Source organism: Brachyistius frenatus, unplaced genomic scaffold (genome assembly GCF_029030835.1).
Source record: "Brachyistius frenatus isolate BFR_SWC_R1_liver_20210118 unplaced genomic scaffold, ASM2903083v1 Contig_87, whole genome shotgun sequence".
Classification (NCBI taxonomy): Eukaryota; Metazoa; Chordata; class Actinopteri; family Embiotocidae; genus Brachyistius; species Brachyistius frenatus.
The window spans coordinates 102,457-124,281 of record NW_027210686.1 but is presented as its reverse complement, the minus strand read 5'-3'; the positions used below and the strand labels follow the sequence as shown (position 1 = coordinate 124,281).

The window sequence follows — 21,825 nt, the reverse complement described above, 5'->3', positions numbered from 1 at the left end:
TAATCTCATAGATTTATAGCCAGAATAACTGACAACGTTGAGCTGAATAACTTCGTGGATGTTGAATGTCTAGTTTCTGAAACAAAAAAGTGAAAATTATTTGTTGTCAACTGGAATTTGCCTTTAGATATTAGATATATATGAGATAATGAGATATAGGCTATTTTTGTCGTACTTGTCATTCACTTGAGTATTTCCTTCCATTATTGTCTTGTATTTCTACAACATACCATACTAGATGTCAGAGGAAAATCTGCTTCATTTTACTCCCCTACTTTAATGACAACTATAGAACATAGTAACTTTGCAGTCATATATTACGTAAAAAAACCTCCTCAGCATAATAAGTGTTATTATGTACTGTGCATTGTTAGAGATTATGCAGTCAACAGTGTAGAAGGACTTAAACACAGATTCACAATGACTTCACAAGAGTAAGATAATTGCTAAACTTTGATGTATCAGAAATAATAAAGTACTATATTAATTTAGCACTCTGAATGGAGCCCTTCTGCATGATTACAGTCAAGGATGTGAAAACCTTCTCCATCCGATTACATAAAATCATTGTCTTGATCAGTTATAAATATTATGTAATCATCAGCTGGATCAGATGACTGTTTTAAATCAGACACAAGTTGTAGTAGGAGTGGAATTTATTGGTCATAATGCTTTTTAGGCCTCGTATGATGATCAGTGATCTGTTAGGACCAGGAAACATTGTAAGTACATTAAATACCTATTTGAGCACCACAGCACTTGTTGTGGCTCATGTTCATATTTTACATCACATTTCCTGTAAATAGTGAAATAGCAGCTCAGTAGGTGCGAAGCATCGCTCATCTCGCAGCTGTTTTTTTTTATTTTATCGGTGTTGCATTTACACATTCAATGCTGTATATTTGGGGTCCATCATTAAAATATAGTAAACAAAATTAAATGTTTAATAAATTTTCCTCAAAGATAATATGCAAATTGATACAAATGTTTTACCATAATATAATTACTCACAAAAACAAAATACAATTTTCTCAGTTTGATTTGATGTTTATTGAAGCTTGCAGAGCACACATCAGATAACCCGGGGAACAGACCATGAATAAATGAAACAAGTACACTTGTGAATTTCAACAACAATATCTAAAAAAAAAAAAAAGGTATCTTCTCAACCCTTGTACCTAGTGTTCGTGATTAAATCTCAACTGAGCAAACTTTTTCTACGGCATCACGTGTTATGCAGTTGGCTATCAAAATAGTGATATCCATCCAAATATTCATGCCAATAGTACAAAACTGTATGTGCAGAAGCAAATAAATACATAGTGCATTTAGCAATTATGGAAAAAGTAAATAAAATAATACCCAGTCACCATAGTGTGAAAGTGAGAAAAGAAGAACAATGAAAAGTTTGGAGACTTTAAGACAGAGTTGAAATCTTTTAGAATCACACCATCAGCACCAAGTGGGCTTTGTCAGAAAGTTAGACTGTTCACTTGTTTTTGCCCGACACCATGACACCAAACTCCTGGATGGAGATTTCTTTATTTAAGTACTGCTGAAGATGGTGATTTGTGATGTGCCCAAGACGCAGTGCATCATCGATGGAGAACTTTTTCCCTGATTTTCTGTCATGAAGAACAGAGGATTCTCCCGTGGGCCCTTTGACCGTGATCTCCTCCCAGTCGCACTCCTGACTCTGCAGGTTGACGAACATCTTCCAGTCGATCAGCCCCAGCTTGTAAGCCTCCTCTGGGCGCATCTCTTTGCCTGTATCTGGGTCAATGACCACGATGGACCTGCGGAGATGGCTCTCCCTCTGTTCCCTCTTCATTCTCACTGCCGCCAGGTTCTTTTGGAGCTTCTCAATCTCATCATCCTTGTGTATTGTTATGCCCCTGAGCTCTGCCAGTTCCCTCTGGAGTGAATCCAGCCTCAACTCCAGGTTCTTTCCATCCTCCCTTGGCGCAGACTCAGTGATAAATCGAGTCTCTTTGCTGGTGATCTCAATCTCAGATCGAAACTTGCGGATCTCATTCTGCAGCCTTTGGTTTTCTAGCTGCAGACGGCTGCTTTCATCACGGATATAGTCCAGTTCTTTAGACGACTTGGTGTTGGAGAACTCCATATCAGAGAACCTGGACGTGAGGGTGGACAGCTCTTGGTCAAGTTCTCGCCTTCTTCTTTTCTCCTCTTCCAGAGTTCTCCTGAGTTTCTCAATCTCAATCTCAGCCTCTGGGTCCCTCTCAACTTGGACTTTCTCAGTGCGGACCACTCTTTCCTTCACGTCAATCTTCTCCAGAGTGAGCTGCTGCTGGATGAGGGCATTCAACTCTTTCTCCAGCAGGGTGCGCTTGTGCCTCTCTTCATCGAGCTGCAGTCTGAGGATGGAGTGTTCCTTCTCCTGTTGGGGATCCTGCTGCAGGACTACCTTCTGTTTGACGGTCACCTTCTCACGGTTCTCTTTGTCACGGATCTCCAGCTCATTAAGTCTGACCCGAAGTCTTTGGATCTCCAATTCTGCATCACGCCTCGCCCTGCGTTCATGCTCCAGTTCTTCCAGTTGCAGATCCAGGTCAGCCTTCTGTCTCTGCAGTTGGTAGAGCTCAGTTTTCAGGCTCTCCTTTTGTTTTTGCTCATTATTGATGTTCTGTGAGAAGGTGTCACACTCAGACCTGAGGAGAGGATCTTCTTCCATCTTGACCACTTCTTTCTGAACAATCTTCTCACGGACCTGAGACAGATCCATCTTCCTTATTCTGATCTTCTCCTCTTGAGCTGACCGTTCTCTCTCGAGGTCAAGGCGTTTCTTCTGTTCGTCCGACAGCTTCCTTTTCAGAGTCTCGATCTCTTCCTTAGTCTTTGGATCTTCTCTATACTGCATCACTTCATTGACCACCTCTTTAGTCTGCACTTGGGGTTTGGTGTCCTTCCATCTGTTAATTTCATCACGAAGCTGACGGATTTCCATCTCAGATTTCTCGGTCTGGTGGGTTTTATCTACAATTTCATTGCGAAGTCTCTCCAGCTCTCTTTCCGTCTGTGGATCCGTCTTGTATTTGATGACTTCTTTGGTGATTTCTTTGATCTCCACTTGAGGCCCTCTGTTCCTCAGCATGGTCAGCTCATCTTGCAGAGATCTAAGCTGGAAATCTGCATCTTTATAGCGCCTCTGTTGCTCTACAAGTTCAAGGCGAAGATTGGCCACCTCATTCTCAGCCTTGGGGTCTGGGCGGACAATCTCCCGCACTTTCTCCTGAATAACAACCCTGGACTTCTCCTCTTCCAGGCTTGTGATTTTCCTCTGGAGGTCGGCTCTTTCCCGCTGTGATGATCTCCGTTTGTTTTTCTCGTCGTCATACTGCCTCCTGAGGTTTTCTACCTCTCTTTCAAACACAGCATCTTTCTCTACTTTAAGCACCTCCTTGATGGAAATCTTCTCCTCTGCCATTGATTTCTCCTTCTCTAGCCTTCGGAGCTTCTCCTGAAGAAAATGCAGTTCATCCTCCAGTTGCGTCCTGCCATCTATTTCCTTCTGTTTCCTGTCAAAGAGCAACCGGTACTCCGATTCAAGTTGGGGGTCATTCTGGACTTTGATGATCTCCTCTTCTGTGATCACCTCCTGTTCCTTGTTCTTCTCCTCAGCCAGGAGGGTCACCTGCTTTTGTATCTGAATCAGCTCACTGTCTTTCATCAACTTCTGCCTTCGTAGCTCTTCCAATTCCTCTCGAAGCTTGCGCACCTCCTCCTCCTGACCACGGTCTCTCTCTATACGCAGGACCTCCTTCACTGTGTACTGCTGAGCCCCTTCTTTCACCTCTGTATCAAGGCCACGCAGCTTAAACCTGAGTCCCTCAAGGTCATTCTCCAGAACGTGGGTAGAGCGGCGCTCCTCTGACAGTTTCTGCTGGACCTTGTGGACTTCCTCATCCAGCTGGGGGTCTGGGACCTTTTTAATCAGCTCCTTCTTGACAATGGTGTCCTGAGGCTTCTGTCCTTCAAGGACATAAATGTCAGTCTGAATGGTCTCAATTTCTTTTTGCAGCTGCTCCCTCCTCTGGATCTCATCTTCCAGCTGCTTCCTGATTCTCCATGGCTCTTCTCCTGGGGCAGCAGCATGGACTGACTTGACATTTGTAGCCTGAATCATAGGGATCTCTGGTTGCTATGGGGGGTAAAAAGAAATCATCATTATCATTACAGTTGTTTTAATGTTAATGTAGTTGTTATCATTATTATGTGAAAATGTTTCACCTGGTTGAGAAGACTTTGGGCAAACTCGAGATTCTGCAGCCTTTGCTTGTTTACAGCATTCACCTCAGTAAACTTCGCCTCAATAGCAGCTTCCTGAAAATATCGAAATAACATGTCATGTATAATGCATATAGTAAATCCTTAAGTTAGTGCAATGGGGCCCAACCTTTTTGGCAAAGCTGTCTTGTCTTGTGCACTGTATATGTTGCTAAACCAAAAAGTAATGTTCCCTTCTTGAATTGTTTCACTTCAATGGTTTTTCGATGCATTAAGATAAGGGAAGGAACTGGTATATCATAAAAACAAGCACAGATTAGACAAAAGTAGGGTAAAAAAAAAAAAAAAAGATTCATTTTGTTTCCAATCTTGTTGCTTCTTGTGAAATCTCATTTATCCCACAATCCTTTACAACCCCCAAAATTACTACTAAAATGTATAACTTGGTATGCAGTTTCAAAAACGTGTGTCTCATAAAAGATGCTATCAAGTTGCATTATAGGAAATGTAGGATCTGTTTTTTTGGGCATGATTCATCCACTAGTCAGCATATACTGCTTTCATTTTGGTTATTATTTTTTGCATGTGCCTCTCACAAGCCCCCAGCATTATAGGGAAGTGTAATAGTAAATAACTGGAGTGGCCCTTTAAATGTTCGTTGGTGACTGCAGTCTCTAATCTATGCTGAGAAAGAGCAATCCCAGTTATGTGTTCGGAACACGTTAGTTAGGGAGTAACATACTTGAACGTTTGGAGGTTTTATGGAAGACATGAATGAAGCAGACAGGAACAGGTTTTGTGTCTTTGTTGTACTTAGTGATGTTTGTGCCTCACCTCTGCCTTGACTGTCAGTGCAGGTGATTCCAGGCGGCTCCTCTTGTATGTCTGAGGCACAAGCCCATCCTCAAGGTCAAGGATGGATCTGAACTTCTCAGTTTCACTCTCATAGTCCTACAAAGAAGAGGCAGTTATCCATGACTGAATCTTTATCTGATTGAACTTTTGTAAATTGAAAATTGTAAAATATCTTACTTTAACAGCTTGTTGGTAAAGCTGGGCATTTTTGGAGACGTTGTTCAAGTCAGACTCTTTTCGTGCAATATCAGAGAGCAGGCTCTGTAAAAACAGTTTTAGTTTTAGACAGTATTCTCCGATCTGTCGTATTTCCTCTATCTTTACCACCGCATGGCCATTCTGTGCTGAAGTGTGATCGAAGCACGACCTTTGCTTTGATTTTTCTAAATACTAGGACTGTAACTTTGTGGCATGTATTTAAAAAAAAAAATGGATAGAGTTGCTCAAATCCACGGACAGAAAATGCTTGTCCATTGGGAAGTATGCCCAGTAAGAATCATCCTCGTGCTCATCTCTCTTACCCTCTGACTCTTCAGCTTGGCGTCCACTTGTCTCGTGTCATCGGTTTCTCGGGGCTCGTAGTTTGGGACACGAGACAACCAGCTGTTCAGATTGTCATAATCATTGCGGTAATTGTTATATGCCATCTTTCCTCTCTGCAAGCTTTGAGCCCTGCAACACACACACACACAGCAATAATAAATAAATAAATCATCATGGAGATCTTATTTGCTAGTTTATATGGTATGTGCTTTTGTGGTGTAAAGTTACATTTCTCTTCCACTATCTGCCCAGTAACTTCCCTTCCCGTCCTGACCATCTCACCTGCTGTCAATCTGCCTGTTGAGGTTGTTGAAGCGCTTGTTGAGTTTCTGGACGTCAGCTTCCTGCCTCTCAATGTCGGGACAGTGCTCCTGGAATTGGGTGGCCATGTTTTCACAACTGTTCTTGGCCAAGCGCAGGTTCTGCTGTGTGTCAGCAATCACTGACCTCTGGGACCTCAGATCTGATCCAATATCCTGCCGCAGTACCAAAAGAGACAAACTGAGTACACAGTAATATGGGCTACAGGAAAGAATATTACAGACAAGTCAAAGAAAACTATTTGACAGTGTGTGAAGTCGCTCTTTCTTTTTGTCTGTCTGTCATCGTTTCATACAATTATTCCATTGATGTTGTATTGTGTGTTTGGTGATGAAATCAGCATGTTTTTATTTGTGTAAGTAAGGAACATGGATGGATGTACTCTTTAGGTGGCCATGGGGCAAACTGATCCATTTCTGTGATGGTGAATGTGTGGTAAATGAATAAGCACAAATTTATGTAAAAATTTTAACCACGAGAGCTCAACAATTACCAACAACAAAAAAAGTTTTTTTTCATGATTGTTTTGAAGCACATTTGCCTCTTTAGTAAATCGGTAGTGCCGTCTATCTGACTATCAGGATGCTCAATGATAAAGTTGTTAAGACTAAATTATATCACAGTAAAAGGCTAACTAGACCATCAGCAGGATCCCCAGGGCAGTTGGCTGCTTTGTCTGCAGGTTAATTAAGCAATAGAAAGGTTTAATAATATACTACAAGTTGGTGTAGCTGCTTACCAGTGAGATATATGTATTGATGTTTGTAAACCGTGAAGTCATTATTTCTGTTTCAATAAGAAGTAGTTTAGTCAAGTTGTTAAAAAAGTTTATATTCATTGTCTCAAAAAAATGGATAATGAATTTTCTTACAAACTTCTCTTTTTCCACTTATAACATTTAAAAAGCAGCTTTTTTTCAAGCCATGTTTCAAGACAACGTTCTTCATTTTCTAACTTGACACATTGCCATCACAACCACCACTAAATGCTAATCACTGTAATAGCACAAAGCCATCAGCAGGACGGTGGGTCGATCCCAGACTGGACACCTGCTGATCAAAACGTTGCTCCACAGCACTAATAGTGATGAAAAACTTCATAGTGTGTCGTTGTTGTTCCATTTTCCAGTGTGTCTTTTTTTTTTTTTGTCAGAGAGAGTTAAACATCTAACATGAGCCAAAGAACATAAGAGGCATCTTACAGCAAGCTCCCGCTGTGTTTTCTCCAGTGAGGAGATGTCGGCTGGAGCAACCTCCTCTCTGGCCAGCTTGTTCTCGTAGGAGGACAGTAAAGTCTTCCCGTTTTGAAGAGACGTCTCCAACTGGTTGGAATTCTTCAGTCTAAAACAGAGCAGTTATAAGATGAGAACAAATGCATATCATTCAACACATTCAATGACAGGTTTGATTTAAACACGTTCAAACAGGATGTAAAACAGTTTAGAAACAGAAGAACTTGGGGGACACAGATGATACTGAGAAAGAAACACTGATGAAATATGAGGTCCCATACTTCTCCTGAGAGCACTGGAGAAGCTGCTCAACCTTGGTGTACTTCTTGTTGGCCTCGTCCATCTTGCTGTGAAGCTGAGGTGCGCTGGCACAGTTTGGTTTGGAGAGCAAGAAGCTCTTTGCTTCCTGCACTTTGGAGGACTTCTCTGGTTCAATCCTACTGACAGCTGCAGCGATGTCCTGCGGAGGAATGTCGGAGTTGGTGAGTTGTACACGGGATAAATACTCTCTCTGCTTTCTGAGCTAAACGAGTGATATGAGGACGTGAGAAGCAGCATTTAAATGAAACACCAGAATGAAGTGAGGATTGTTACCCTCGTGTCCTGCAAGCGGTCGGCGCTGTCCTGCAGTGGCCTGTTCTGCTCCAGCGGTGGGCGCACTCGAGCATTAATGGATTTCTCCTGTTTGTTCAGGTCACTCACAACCTTGTCCAGACCAGCCATCAGCTGGCGGCACTGCTGCTCCTGCTTGTCTGAGGTCACACACAATCACACACGGCATGATGACCTTCATCATCTGGCTTCAGGGGCTCAGAGAGACAGTTTACAGGTTTTAACATGTCCCACAAGGCTTCATCTGAAGTCTTTGTGCGACACTCAGTTCTGCTTCATGGCACATTATTTTCATGCAAATCTGTCATAACTGAATGATAGTGTATTAGGAACATGATTATTAGTTTAGGTAGATTCATTTTTAGTAATGTGATTAAACATAAATTCATTCAAATTTAAATACAGATTTATTACATATCTATTAAATATCCAGGCCTCTGTAATACAGACGTACCTTGAGGTCCTCATCATTTCCTCAGAAAATATGCAGCTAATGAAAACGTCAAAGGTACAAGGTCTCCACAGAGCCCTGTGGCCTGGTGGGCGGGGCCAGGAACTCTGGTCTTTTTGTAAAATATCCTCAGGTTATCAGCTAAATGAAGTTGCTCATGAATGGATGCATGATGAGATGTGTCATGTACCTGTAGCTGTGCCAGTCCCGCTCTCCTTCTTCAGCTCATCGAAGCGCTTCAGCAGAGCTCCTTTGCTGCCTGCCATCTTCTGTTTGATGGATTTTTGCTGGCTGGCCAGGCTGCAAGCACACGATACAGATTACTTTTACCGGCTGCACTGGAATAAAACGCTAGACTTCTTTTTAAAAAGTCCTTTTTAAACACATTACTTGTCAGAGATGGCCACAGCCTCCGGGTCGGTGGGGGGGATCATGAAGCAGACGGCCGGGGCGGTGAGTTTACGGCCAGCGGCGTCCTTCACGTCCCATTTGCTGCCATTGTTCCGGAGCAGAGTGTACCGCTCCCCACGCAAAATCTGACCCTGCACACATCCACACATTACAATATATCTTCTGTTACTACATCACAAATACAGTTAAATCGAAAATAATCACAGTCTCAGAGTTTATTTAAAAAGACCGATTGTCCAGCCATTATGTGGCCACACAGCTCTCGGCAGAATTTGGATCTGCCTTCATTTTCTTGCATTAAAAACATGGTTTGTGAGATTAATCGGGGCTGCATGTGTAAGTAAATCTTTTTTCAACATAACTGTTGTAACTTCATTTGAGAATTGAGGTATTCATTTAGCATTTAGGGTACGATAAGGAGACTGAATTATTAACCGATTAATTGGTAAATTAATTTTTGTAATTTGTAATGTGAGGTTTACAATGCCTAATCACAATGCAATTTCATTCTAATTAATCACATTTAACTGGTTATCGTACAGTATATGGAGCCCCAAACTGTTCAATATTAGATCAATTAAAAAATGAATGATTAACCTGCGATATACTCGGCAGATCTAATCATCTGAACATGTAGCTGTGATTCTGGTTAAAGTCAATAAAACCAGGTTTACAAGGGTACGATGACTCGTTGTGTATTTGGTTAACTAAATTAGTTCAAGTCAATCTTCGTTGGTGCAACAGACTGTTAGTGTTTCATAATGTCAATATTCTGTCGTAGGCTGTTTTTTATAGGCTTCTTTCAATACTTGGAATTCCATCACATTTGAAAATAGGTAACAAAAACAAAGAAATGGCGGCTACCATCCAAAGATATTGATATTAACTTTCAAAGAAACTGAACAAACCTCATCTGAGTCAAATTCACACAGAGCTTCAACGGGCAGCAGCTTCTGGGGCGTTTCCCTCCGGTACTTCAGAGGCAGAACCTGGAGGCTGCGTTTCTGAAGAGCCTTCACTCTTTCATCGAAGTTGTCCATGGCCTTCGTTTGGTCCTACACACACAAGCAGATTTTCACTACTGTGGAAATAGTCTTTAGTACTGTCACTTGTCATTGGGCTCATTAAAAAAAAAAAATGCTCACATCCATCTCCTGGATGAGACCCTCCATCTGATACACATCTTTGAACTCTGGGTTGTACTTCTGGTTGACCTCTGTGTCCAGACGCTTCAGCAGGTCCTGAGTGTCCCGCGCCTCTTTCTGGTACTACACACACACACACACACACACACACACACACACACACACACACACACACACACACACACACACACACACACACACACACACACACACACACACACACACACACACACACACACACACACACACACACACACACACACACACACACACACAGTGAATCTCTATTGGCCTACAATTATCTTGTTGAGGTCACAGAGCAGTGATCATGCAATCAATCATTACCAACTAATGTACACGCGTGCTATCTGGCAGGTTGGACATGAGAAAAAAATAAACCAAAACTAGGCAGTAATCAGACGTGAGCCTTAGATCTGAAATGTCAGATGCATATTAAAGGTTAACGAGTATCAAATAACACCGCGTCATTTGCAGGTTTGCAATCTACCAACAACCAACTCTCATTCCAGCTGTTTAACCGTGTCTCTGGGTGTTTGAAGATCACCTGTGACTGCAGCTCACCTTATTGTACTCGTCCATGTGTTTCAGGTGGTTCTCCTCACAGATCAACAGGTTCAGGTATTCCTTCCAGTCGGCGTGAACTGCCTCCGTATGAGCCTGACAACAATATGTGTGGACGTTTGATTTCCTCAAAGCGAATTAAATAATTTTCTACCCAAAGCAGATTTAAAACAACACATTTCCCTCCACCAACAATTCAAGTGTCAGTTTACATCCATGTCTGTTTGCACTCATATAATATACAACTGTATTTAGTGAAGACTTTAAAGGAATTCAATAAAGGGTTTTCAGGATTATTAAGAAAGCGGATTTGACGTGACTTTTTTTTAAGCTTTGTTGTATTTGTTGGCTGTATTAGTGTTTAAATTCTTTGAGAGAAACCAAAAACACAGTCAGACCTCTTGTCTGCAGTCACATGTTTGGCTGATAAAGCAGATTCTGGGAGAAGCTTTACCCACGACAGCGGACAATGCTTTAAATATTGTCAGACAAGTTCTGGAGTTTCTAGGCAGATTTATGGACATTTACTTGCAACATGGGAGATAATTATGTTCTTAGAAAATGTTACACTAAATCTCAAAATATGTTAATGATGTCTGTGGTGTTCAAATTTAACTCTAAGAATCAATTAGCTCAATAAACTGTGTCACGGCCGCTGCTCCAACAGCTGACTGTGTTGATAAGTGGGTTAAATCAGCTAAATTAATTTACAGTAACCAGCATTCGGTTGTTTTCTGTCAAACACTTTCCCCTTTTCCTTACAGGGTTTTCCCTGACATCTCTCCACCCAACACACTTTCCATGACCTTGAGAAAGACCCACAGCTTTCACACCTTGGAGCACAGAGATAATAAACTGATAAGCTTGAGGTCAGAGGTGAAGAGAGTCTGAGAGGCCTTTTGAGTGCCGTCAAACAAACAGTAAGTTTTAAAAACCTTTCGAGGAAGACTGACAAACACTGAGAAATGACAACAAGAGGTGACGACAACTTTGTCGATGGCCTTCCTCCGGATCAGCTGTCTGCTGCTGGAGGAAAGTGGGTCTAACCAACAAACTGTTTTTCTGAGATCACAAAATCTTGGTAGTCAACAATGAAAACCTCAAACATGTGATTTATTGAGCTTGAGGTGGCCCACCAGCCATCCACCGCCTGATCCTTAAGATGCTACTTTGAAGTATGAAAGGAACAATGAATGATGAGTCCACGAGGAGTTCATGGGGCGGCTCCAGGACGGATCCTTGTGGAACCCCAAAGGGCCAAATATGGAAGCCCAGGTAAACTTGCAGAAATAACATTTAACATTGATCTTAGCGGACTGGACGGATGAGCCTGTACCTCAATGACATTCTTCCCAGGATGCTCGGCGGCAATCAGGTTTTCTCCATCATCGTTCAGCTTGGTGATGGTGGTCTCCTTGGACTCCAGACATTTACTGATGAAGTTCTGTTGGGGGGAGACGAGTTGTATTGATTCACAGTTTCATCATGGACCCTTGTATGTACCGATGCTCATATTCCCTGTGTGTCTATACGCTACCTCATACTGCCTCTGGCGAGCTGGGTAGTCCAGGTTGGTGTCGCTCCAGTCGTAGTTGATCCTCTCCTCCGCCTGCTGGTCCATCCAGTACAGCTCATTGGTGCAGCGCTGCATGTAGTCCCGCAGGCTCAGCAGGTGGCGCTGACGAGCGCTGGAGCTGGCCTGGTCCAGGGAAGGACAAACTTAAGAGCTACGACCAATAGATTTATGATTTATTAATATCAGACTAATTTAATACTAAGATGACAACCTTAATCTGAGAAGAGTAGGTTTTTATGTAAATACTTAACACTTAATAGTTCATGTTAATCTGATAACGTTTACTGTGTAAAGCAGCAGAATAAAATGAATTTAACTTGAATAGTGTCACATTGAAGCTCCAACATAGAATTGTTATCATATCATTTTTCATCTCCTCCTGAGGAGTTCTCCGCCTACAATCACCACTGATGCTGATTAGAGCGACATACACTGACACACAGATATACAAGGTTTAACATATAAAATACACGAGATGAGCTGAGCTTTATTACCAGCAGTTTGTTGTATTTCATCTGAAGGCTAGTGATGTATTCCTACAGAAACAAAGAAAACATTGAGGGAGAACCTGACAAACATTTGACAAAAACAGGATTTTTACATGCAGCTGCACAATCTAGGGTCACGTTAAGATTTTTTGCAACTAATAGATAATTAAACTGTGTAATTACATTTCAACTCATTTATTTAAGCAATTTACAGTAAACTGCCACAATTTCTTGATTACTAATGATTCATTTCTGGCTACTATTAATTTTTAAAGCGGTTAAATCCTGACATCATTCAGTTTCTGTTCCTACCTTGTCCCCGCTGGTGGAGATGTGCGGAGCCAGAGCCTCCACCTCGCTGTGGAAGATGTTGTGTTCCTCCACCTCGTTCTCCACCGACGGCAGGTCCTGGCCGAAGCCCTTGTTGTTCAGGTTGTCCTGGGAAAGAAGACCAAACAAGTCCACTCCAACAAATGTCGACAATCTGGACTCTGTCCTGCTACTACTGAAAGGAACTTTGTCTATGATGTCGTTGAAATGGCCAAGCGGTATATGTTGGAATGTAACATGTCATACATCATGTATGACATCATCTGAGGGCTGTCTACATTATGCAATAGTCTACATAAGTCATCCCTTTGCAGTGAATTGTTGGAAGCTGCCTCAGACCTTTCACATAATTTTTCATCATCATTATGTCAATAGATATGAACACAGTGCCCCGTTTCGACTTTCACACCAACTTTTCCGATCGTTCCCTGCCTCTTAAAACGTATTTAGTTGTTTATCTTCTGTAGCTTAACTTTATTAATTCATTAAGGCTGCAGTTAAAGATTCCAATAAAGGTTCACTGTCCTTTTAGCTTTGTTTTGGTCTCTAGAAGACCCTGAGAAAAAGGACGGTCTCTTTAGCTGCTAAATGTTTCACAGCTATTCGAGAGGTACCTGAATACAAATTCATCATTTAGTCACGAACAAATTGTGCGTTCTGAACAGACATAAACAGAATCCAGACTTCCTCATTATTTGTCGTTTTCCTCTCCTCGGTCGTAAGAATGACCGACGGCTGCTGAGAGAAGTCGTGCTCGTGATCAGACTAAAGTCGGTGGTGTGGACTGTGAACAATATGACCACATGTGGAACAGGAAGGTTTAACGTGTGATGGACCCCAGTGCTACAGATATTATCCTATTCATTTTCTCAATGCATTAAGCAGTAACAAAATGTACGCTACAGGAGCATTTAGGTTGGTTGTGGAATCCTTTATCAATACTGACAGTGATCATATCATTTCTTTCTCACTTACTTTGTGATTCTTTGCTACTGACTTTGGACCTGAGATGGATCTGGCTTTTGTAAATGACTTTGAGCAACACTACTTTTAACTGCTCGTTGAGACTGTGGGTGTAGGATCATGTGCATCAAGTTTGCAAAAAAAAAAATGTATCTATAAAACATATAAGGAACACAAGGAAAGGGTACAAATGACTAATTTAAAAGGAGTCAAGGGATATTTTAAATTTGCCTCAATCCTTCTCTGCATTATGTAATACCAAATTACACATCAAGCAGTATCAGCAACTAATGAGGGAAATGCGCTGACTAATTATATTATTAATGTGAGGTCTGCTGCCCCCTGTGGGAGTGTGCAGGTATGTTTCTTACCAGTTTCTCATCCATCATGATGCCCCAGTTGATGCTGGGCTTCCCCTCAGTGCGGATCAGGTGGTAGATCCGGTCATGGTCTTCTCTCAGCTTCATCACTCGTTCACGCAGCTGCCTCATGCTGAGTACACAAGAAAACACAGAAAGGGGTTAGTAACAATAACGAGTAATGTAAATTAAATTCAACTTGACAAGGTAATGCAGATTCTGTGTAATTTAATAGAATGAATTTGTTTTTTAACATTCTCAAATAAAACCTGTATCCCAATAAGTGTTAAGTGCAAAAAGTGCTTTGTTAACACTGATCAAGAGTATTATGTGTTTAAGTAATTCAAGTGTTTTGTTTTTTATTTAACCAGGAATTTATTAGCAAAATGTGAAATTCAAATAATGAGTTAAATAATGTCTGGACATTATTTAACTCATTATTTGAATTTGATTATTTTATTATTTATATTTATATATTTATTATTTATTATTTTCCAGTGATGCTGGCATTCTTGAGCCGACTTTTTACATTCTACATTTACCTACAACTGCTGAGTTACCAACTTTTAATGTGAAAAATCTGCACAGGAAGTGAAGAGTTTCATTAAGAGTATGAACTACTATAAACTGCAATGTAAAAGTAATTTTGAAAAGTAGTATTCAGTTAGAGAAGATAACCTGAGAAGAGAGGAGATGTGTGAAAGACATGATACAGTGGTTGCAATGGTGGAGTGAGTGCTGGAAATGGAAATTATATATTAAATGGAATTTAAGACAAAAGGGAAAATGGAGGACAATTATGAATTGACATTAACTGGTAAACAAAGAAATCATAAATGAAGGTTTGTCTTTTAATACAAGCCTGTTATAAATAAAAGCCTGGTTCTCTCGGTCCTTATTGCTTATGGATAGTGTAGTTCAGTTGGTTTCTTTTTGTCACGCAGCCTTGTTAGAGTGAGACGAAGCCTTGGAGCTGAGAAGGACTCACTCCTGCTCGATCATCTCAGCCTGTGGATGCTGGAGGCGCTTGGCGTTGACGGCGTCATCGTCCAGGCCAATGAGCAGCTCCAGAGAGTTGAGGATTCTCTTGTTGGTGTCATCCTGATACAGCGGCTGCTTCCCCTCATTGATCTTACTCACATCCTGCAGCAGAAACATGGTGGACGCAACAAAGTCAGTCAGACAAACAAACTCTGCTGGCTTTTATTTCAAGTCCAAGTACACAAAAAGCAGCACAACAAACAAACCAGATGAAGTCTGACGTGGCCGTTTTCCTTCTTTTCTACAGTATGTTAAATTAGCTTTAAATTGTCATAGCTTTGATTACAGAGTTAACAGTTAAACTGTTGATTAATGGTCAGCTGGATCTTTTTAGGAGAATAATGATCATTACAAAAATCCTCACAGGATAACTAGAGTCAGTGTGAATACTAGACGATACTAATATAGAAATATTGTCCCACATTGAAACGCACAAAGGAAGCGAGGAGCTTCTCGTGGCATACATTAACACATGTATATACAGTATGTGGATTTCTTGTCCAATAATTGTGGACTGTATTCTGTATGCAGTACAAATGCTAATGCAGAAAACACTCCTCACATTCATACATTCATTACAGACAACGGAAACTGAAAACAGCTGGAGGGCTAAAGAAGCCTGAGAGGTCAAATCTGTGTCAATAAGTCTGCACACAAAAACAGAGAAAGTTGCTGTACTTTCTATTATTTATCAAGTAAATAAACAGGCACTAAAAGGCTTAAGTTAATACATGAGATTTACAACGTCGTGTGCTTCCAGATGACAAACAGCAACGCCTGTGTTACAAACAGACAGGAAGGCTGAGCTGACAGACTCTGGATCAGCAGGGCGGATCGGTCCGGCTCGGTCACACTAACAGAAGTGAAGAATCCAGTGGTTTTGAATAGTGACCCATACTGGGGACCAAAAGGACTTCTCATGTTCTGCATTGATGTATTTTCTTTTTTCAAACCTGTTTGTTGAAGGTTCAGAAAAAGACCAACTTATAAATCACAGGAGCCTTTAAAATAAAATTAGAAACTGCAGTGTCTGTTCTCTTTTTAATATACTAAATACAAATTCTGACACATGCACATGACATTAAATGTCATTAGTACACTAGTTTCATCAAATTATGTTCTGGTAGTCCAAGACTTAGATTTACAAGATTTTACTGACTGAAATGGAAGGAGGAGAGTAAACAGCCGTAAATTACTCCTTTAAGTGTTTACAACAGTAAAGTCTGTTCAGCCTGCTTCAGACAAACTACTTCAGATAAGAATTTATAGCATTCTGTATAATATAGATGAATATGGTTGGCCTTTAACTTCTTCTGAATTCAAGTGCAAAATTTTGCAATTTATTTTTTCCATTTGGAAAAACTAGTGATAGTAGATTAAATGGTCCGTATGAATGCATCTCTTAAAAGAAATGATCAAAATGTACCTTGTTGAGATTCTGCTCAACGTCGTAGATGTTCTTCTCCACTTTATCAGCATTCTTCTGCAGCTTCTCGATCAGAGCGCTCAGCTCTGTGGAGGGAGCACTGGAGGACAAACAGGGAGACACTTGGTCATGTGGGACACAGCATTTTCTCAAGGGCTAAATCAGTGCATCAAAATGGCAGATAAAATATTCGATCCAGTCAAAAATGGACTCCTGACTGAATCCTTGTTATTACATTTGTGTTGATGGATTAAATCTGAGAACATAATGAAACCGTCAGAATACAAGTGATCTTACTGCTTATATTGGTTTTTATCTTGTATATAACATGTTTTTAAATGCTCCGGGAGACTGAGCAGCAGATGTTGAATTCAAAACCAACGCAACACTTCCATATCAACCCTTCAGCGCTGCAAGTCCCACCCCCAAAGGTTTCTGTACCTCCAGACAGTACTGCTCCACCCAAATAGGGATTTTTTGGGGGTAAAAGTATCTCCCAGGAACTTTATTCAGACTCTGGTTTCTCAGCTGGAAACGCAGGACGGGGAACTAAGTTCCTCAAAAGGTTCCCGTTTCCTGAACAATAGTGACAATTTTGTCATTCTTACTGTTATTCATGGAGCGACACATTTTTCTTCCAAGTGCAACCTCAGGGTGGTGCTAAAGACTTGGAGTCCTTTCAAATTGTAGTCCTTCAAATGAAAAGGTTTCATTCCCTTTGCAACGTCAGCCAGTTACATTAAGAGGTATTTTGCGTGCAGTTTGACATTTTGGTGCTGAATTACATTTGTGAAGGAATTTGGAGATGTTCCTCCTCTGGGGAACACGAATGTGTTCAGTCAGCTCATTGGGAACCTGCTGAGTACGTTTTCATAGTTTCTTTGGTGGAAAGTTCAACCTGTTAGCGGCACTAGACGTCCCGTGGTCTGTAAAGATATCAGAACTCATCCTCTGAGGACCACGAATATCAACAGTTACATAAGTAGTTAGACAATTCAAAATGGGAGACACAGAATACTCTGCAACTCTTAGATGTTGCTGCTCGTGTGTTTTACTGATCTGTATGATTTATCTGATCTACAGCATAATAGGTGTGTTTTAATTCCAAATGATTCACAACAAACTGAGTTGGAACCACGCTGCCCAATTTACTGTTCTAATACATCAGCTGTTCATAATAAACAGACAGCTTTATAGCCATTAATGACTTTATGAGGCCATAATCTCACTGCATCGATTTCACATTTTATTTCTTCAGGGAATCTCATACCGTACAGATGAGTCACAGCTTGTTTCCTTTGAATCATAATACAAAGCAGTGCCAGAAATGGGTCTGACAGACTGAAAATAAGCATAGCTCATTAGAATATAACATTATATAACTCTAAACATGAATTTGTTGGGACGCAGACAGCTTCAATATTGTCACTGTGAATGTTGTACTCTGTGAGCTAAATGTACAACTTACTGGTACATCAGGACAAATAGATTCATTACAGAGATGACATTAGTCCGTAAAGCAACAGAAACTGGCACAGCAGGTTTGTGCTTTGTGCAATCCAGCACACAGACACCAGTCCAATCCCTGTGATAACCAGCTACGACTCACTTTAATGATTGTTTCCATGTTTTCTTTTAGCTGCTAACCTCGACAACAGTTTAGCACGAGAGCCTCACTGACAGTATTAGCATTGCTGATTTTACTGGCTGGTTTTAGTTGATCACAGAAACATGCTGTTGCATGTCAGCTGATCAGAAACAAGAAAATGCAAAGTCACAAATACAAAACATAAAGTCTGTTTGAGGTCATTAAGAAAAGGAAATGTCTCTATTACACAGTTTGTCCAGAGTGCTGACAAGTTTATTTTTACTGAGTAAATTTCCTTCTTAATACTGGTTCACAATTCTTAACATTGTTAAAGTTAACATGACATTAAATAACATTAAAATAAACATATTGGTGAATGTATTATTATCAGAGTACCTATACATGTAAACAGAGTACCTGTTTGAATGCTCAGTGACGTAACTCGTTCATGTAGAATTTTTTTTTTATTAATTTTTTTTAATATCATTTCCATTTAACACTGCAGATTTTTTGTGTTGAAATGTCTACCAAGAATCATCAGGACATTGAGTGACAGCTGACCTACAACACAAGCTATTACAATCATGCAGTTCCAAATGCCATTTTGTTGTGTGCATGTGTGTGTGTGTGTGTGTGTGTGTGTGTGTGTGTGTGTGTGTGTGTGTGTGTGTGTGTGTGTGTGTGTGTGTGTGTGTGTGTGTGTGTGTGTGTGTGTGTGTGTGTGTGTGCGTCAGTGAAAGGCACAAAGCAAAGAGAATCTGTCAATTCAAATCCACCACCCATTTCCTCTCACACACACACACACACACACACACACACACACACACACACACACACACACACACACACACACACACACACACACACACACACACACACACACACACAGTACGCACAGAGGTTACATAACGCCTGCCGCATGCACACCGGACAAGGACTGTCAGTTTAAATCCAGGGACTGATTTTCATATGAAACCATTGGAGAACAAGTTTAAACTGGTTTATTCTGTTGAATTCTGAAGAAGCAACCGCTACCGTGTCTGTCGAGACCCATCCGAATGAAAAACAGCCCGAGGAGCATTTCTGTCACATTACAACACAAGCTGAGGACGACAACCCTTGTTCCCTTCTATTTTCTCACTGAAGCCTCCAAACCAACAGATCTGAGAGAATCTGGATCGTCCAACAAGGATCAATGCTTGAGGTCAAAACTGGTCGTTAAATGCACACATAAACCCAGTTAGTGGGACTGTATGGTTTTGAATGAATAACAGCACTATAAAAACTTGAATAGAACTTGTGTAGGAAAATTAGATTTCTTTAAACCAGAGATGTTTTTGTTGCAAAATTCAGAGCAGATGAAAAGCGACCCTGTTTCGGTCATCAGGGGTCCCAGTGAGTGTCCCAGAGGGAAGAACCTCATGTTTCCTAATGAACCACTTGTCTTTGAATTTGAAATCCCAGTTGAAGCAACCAAACACAATAATTCTACCTGCTGTACTTTGTGTTACGTGCTGCAAACATGTCACTAGATTCAGGGAGGCTGTCTGGCTCTGATCCAGTGGGGTCCGAGGTGGGGAAGGTTTGGGAGGGAACTGGCACCGGAGCATTCGTTTGAGAAACACAGCTCACATGTTTCCGCTGGGAACGGGTCAAATTAGAACCAGAACGCTCCAGCAGTCCGTCATAGAGGGTGTGGAGGGCTGCTGCTGTCACGGAGCCCCGAGCACCGATCTGCCTCTGCAGCTCTGCAGCCCACATACCGACTGTTTGTGAAACAATGGACATTTAAAATGCTACATAAGAGCATTGCATTGTTTGTAGTCATTTTGTGTGTCTTTGTTGCAAATTATTTGTACTATGGCATCCACATAGAAACCAACAAAAACTACAGAAATCCAGAGAAATCAGTGCATTGTTATTAAATTCTTTACCAAAGCGATTTTAATAAAGTGGCGCCACTGCAGAGGGCAGTTCAAAGACTATTAGTTCCACAGAGGAAGATAAAACATTCCTTGTTTCTTTATGGCAGGTGTGGCAGAGGGTGGAGTCCTCCTGACGCTGAAGGATTACAGTCTGAAAAACACCTGAGTTGATCTTTAGCTGAAGGGGGGGTTACTTTTGAGGCCCCTGAAACCTGCTGATTGACAGACAGCATTATCTCCCAGCAGGGAGTCGAGTGAAGGCAGGACACTATTGAAATGAAAATGAGCATTCATTATCTAATAAACTCACTTCAGCCTCATTTTAGCATTTCAAGGGCAGAAAATGTGATGGATGTACGCCTGAACCCGGGGAAATAACTCCGGTGTGGGCTTGGTGCACATATATTGTGGGAGAGGCTGCAAGCACATTGTCTCTCTAAGGAGGACAGCAGAATACTTATCAAACCAGTTCCTACAACTTTACTCCACAGCTTATCAGCCACACCCTCCGCTGAGTTAAAGAACACATTATGCAATCTGAATGTACAACTTTCTGTCATTTATCTGAAGTTTTTACATTTATTCACATCCCAGTAATACTTCACCTAGATTACTACGATATTAAACCATGCAGGAGAAAAGACATTAATTCAACCTGTTAGTCCACGATAAGGTACGCCTAGTTCTCTGGTGCGTGTTCAGCCCACGCACCAAACTGCGTTAAAAAACAACAACTACATTATTACTACATGAGACATTACTTCATGTGCACACTAAAAACAACATGGTTGACATAAAACTTGAGGTGTTTTGTGAATGACGTTCAATTCAGAAAGTGTTGAATCCACCTTCAAGCCTTTTACACAGAACTAATGATAAGAGAACAAGATGAAGTGCTACTGTGCTGATAATATTAGATACGACATGAAGAAAGATTACAGGGTTTAAATTAGTGGGAAGACAAGGTCACGTTAAAGAGGACATTTTTAGAATGAAGTCTGGTTGGAAAGGTTCCGTCTCAGCTCGGATAAAACAAAGTGTCCAACTTACGGTGTTGCTTTCTGCTGCGTGATGACGGTGGACTTGCTCTTTCTCTTGAACATGGTGACAGGTCACCTGTCAGCGGCTTCCGACAACTTTACAGTCCCAGCAGGACAGGTGAACCTCGGCTGTGTGCTCCTGCGCTGCTCCCGGTGTGTGACGTGTGTCACATACGTTCACACGTCCTTCTCAACATCAGACCTTCCCCTCCCACAGACCTGCAGCCTACCAGCAGCACGAGACTCATCACCTGCAACACCCACCCCGGTACCTGTCAGCCGGCCGAGGACGCGGCCACACCCCCTCACACACACACACACACACACACACACACACACACACACACACACACACACACACACACACACACACACACACACACACACACAGTCGAGTCTGACTGGTTCAGCCAGTGTACTTCTGGTTGCCACACCCCCTGGCTACAAAGCAACTCACCCACCCACGCACGCGCACACGCAACACTAAAGGAGTGTTCATGTGATAAGCACGCAGATGATCTGTATTAAATATTGTATTCTTTCCAACTGGTTCACCATGTAATCTGTTCCACTGCAGCACACTGTCTGTACAGATACTCTACAATGAAAAGCAGTTTTTTTCCAAACAATCTTTACTATGTCGTCACACCCTGTTTTACATTGTTTTGCATTTGAGTGCCATAAATAAAT

The 21,825-nt window shown here is 41.3% G+C and overlaps 1 protein-coding gene across 1 annotated transcript; it reads right to left on the bottom strand.

The window, feature by feature from the left end:
• Window positions 1–1,026: 1,026 nt before the first annotated feature.
• Window positions 1,027–21,330, bottom strand: ppl (periplakin). Its single transcript, XM_069709950.1, has 22 exons — window positions 21,146–21,330; window positions 16,583–16,682; window positions 15,104–15,258; window positions 14,128–14,248; window positions 12,776–12,901; window positions 12,470–12,511; window positions 11,937–12,098; window positions 11,736–11,843; window positions 10,400–10,495; window positions 9,818–9,940; window positions 9,581–9,727; window positions 8,652–8,803; window positions 8,452–8,561; window positions 7,793–7,950; window positions 7,480–7,658; window positions 7,169–7,307; window positions 5,929–6,122; window positions 5,625–5,775; window positions 5,281–5,364; window positions 5,083–5,199; window positions 4,252–4,344; window positions 1,027–4,162 (listed from the first exon to the last, which is right to left on the bottom strand). Exons 1-22 carry the CDS (start codon window positions 21,196–21,198, stop codon window positions 1,490–1,492), a joined length of 5,283 nt encoding a protein of 1,760 aa, XP_069566051.1. The 5' UTR covers window positions 21,199–21,330; the 3' UTR covers window positions 1,027–1,489.
• Between the last annotated feature and the right edge of the window lie 495 nt (window positions 21,331–21,825).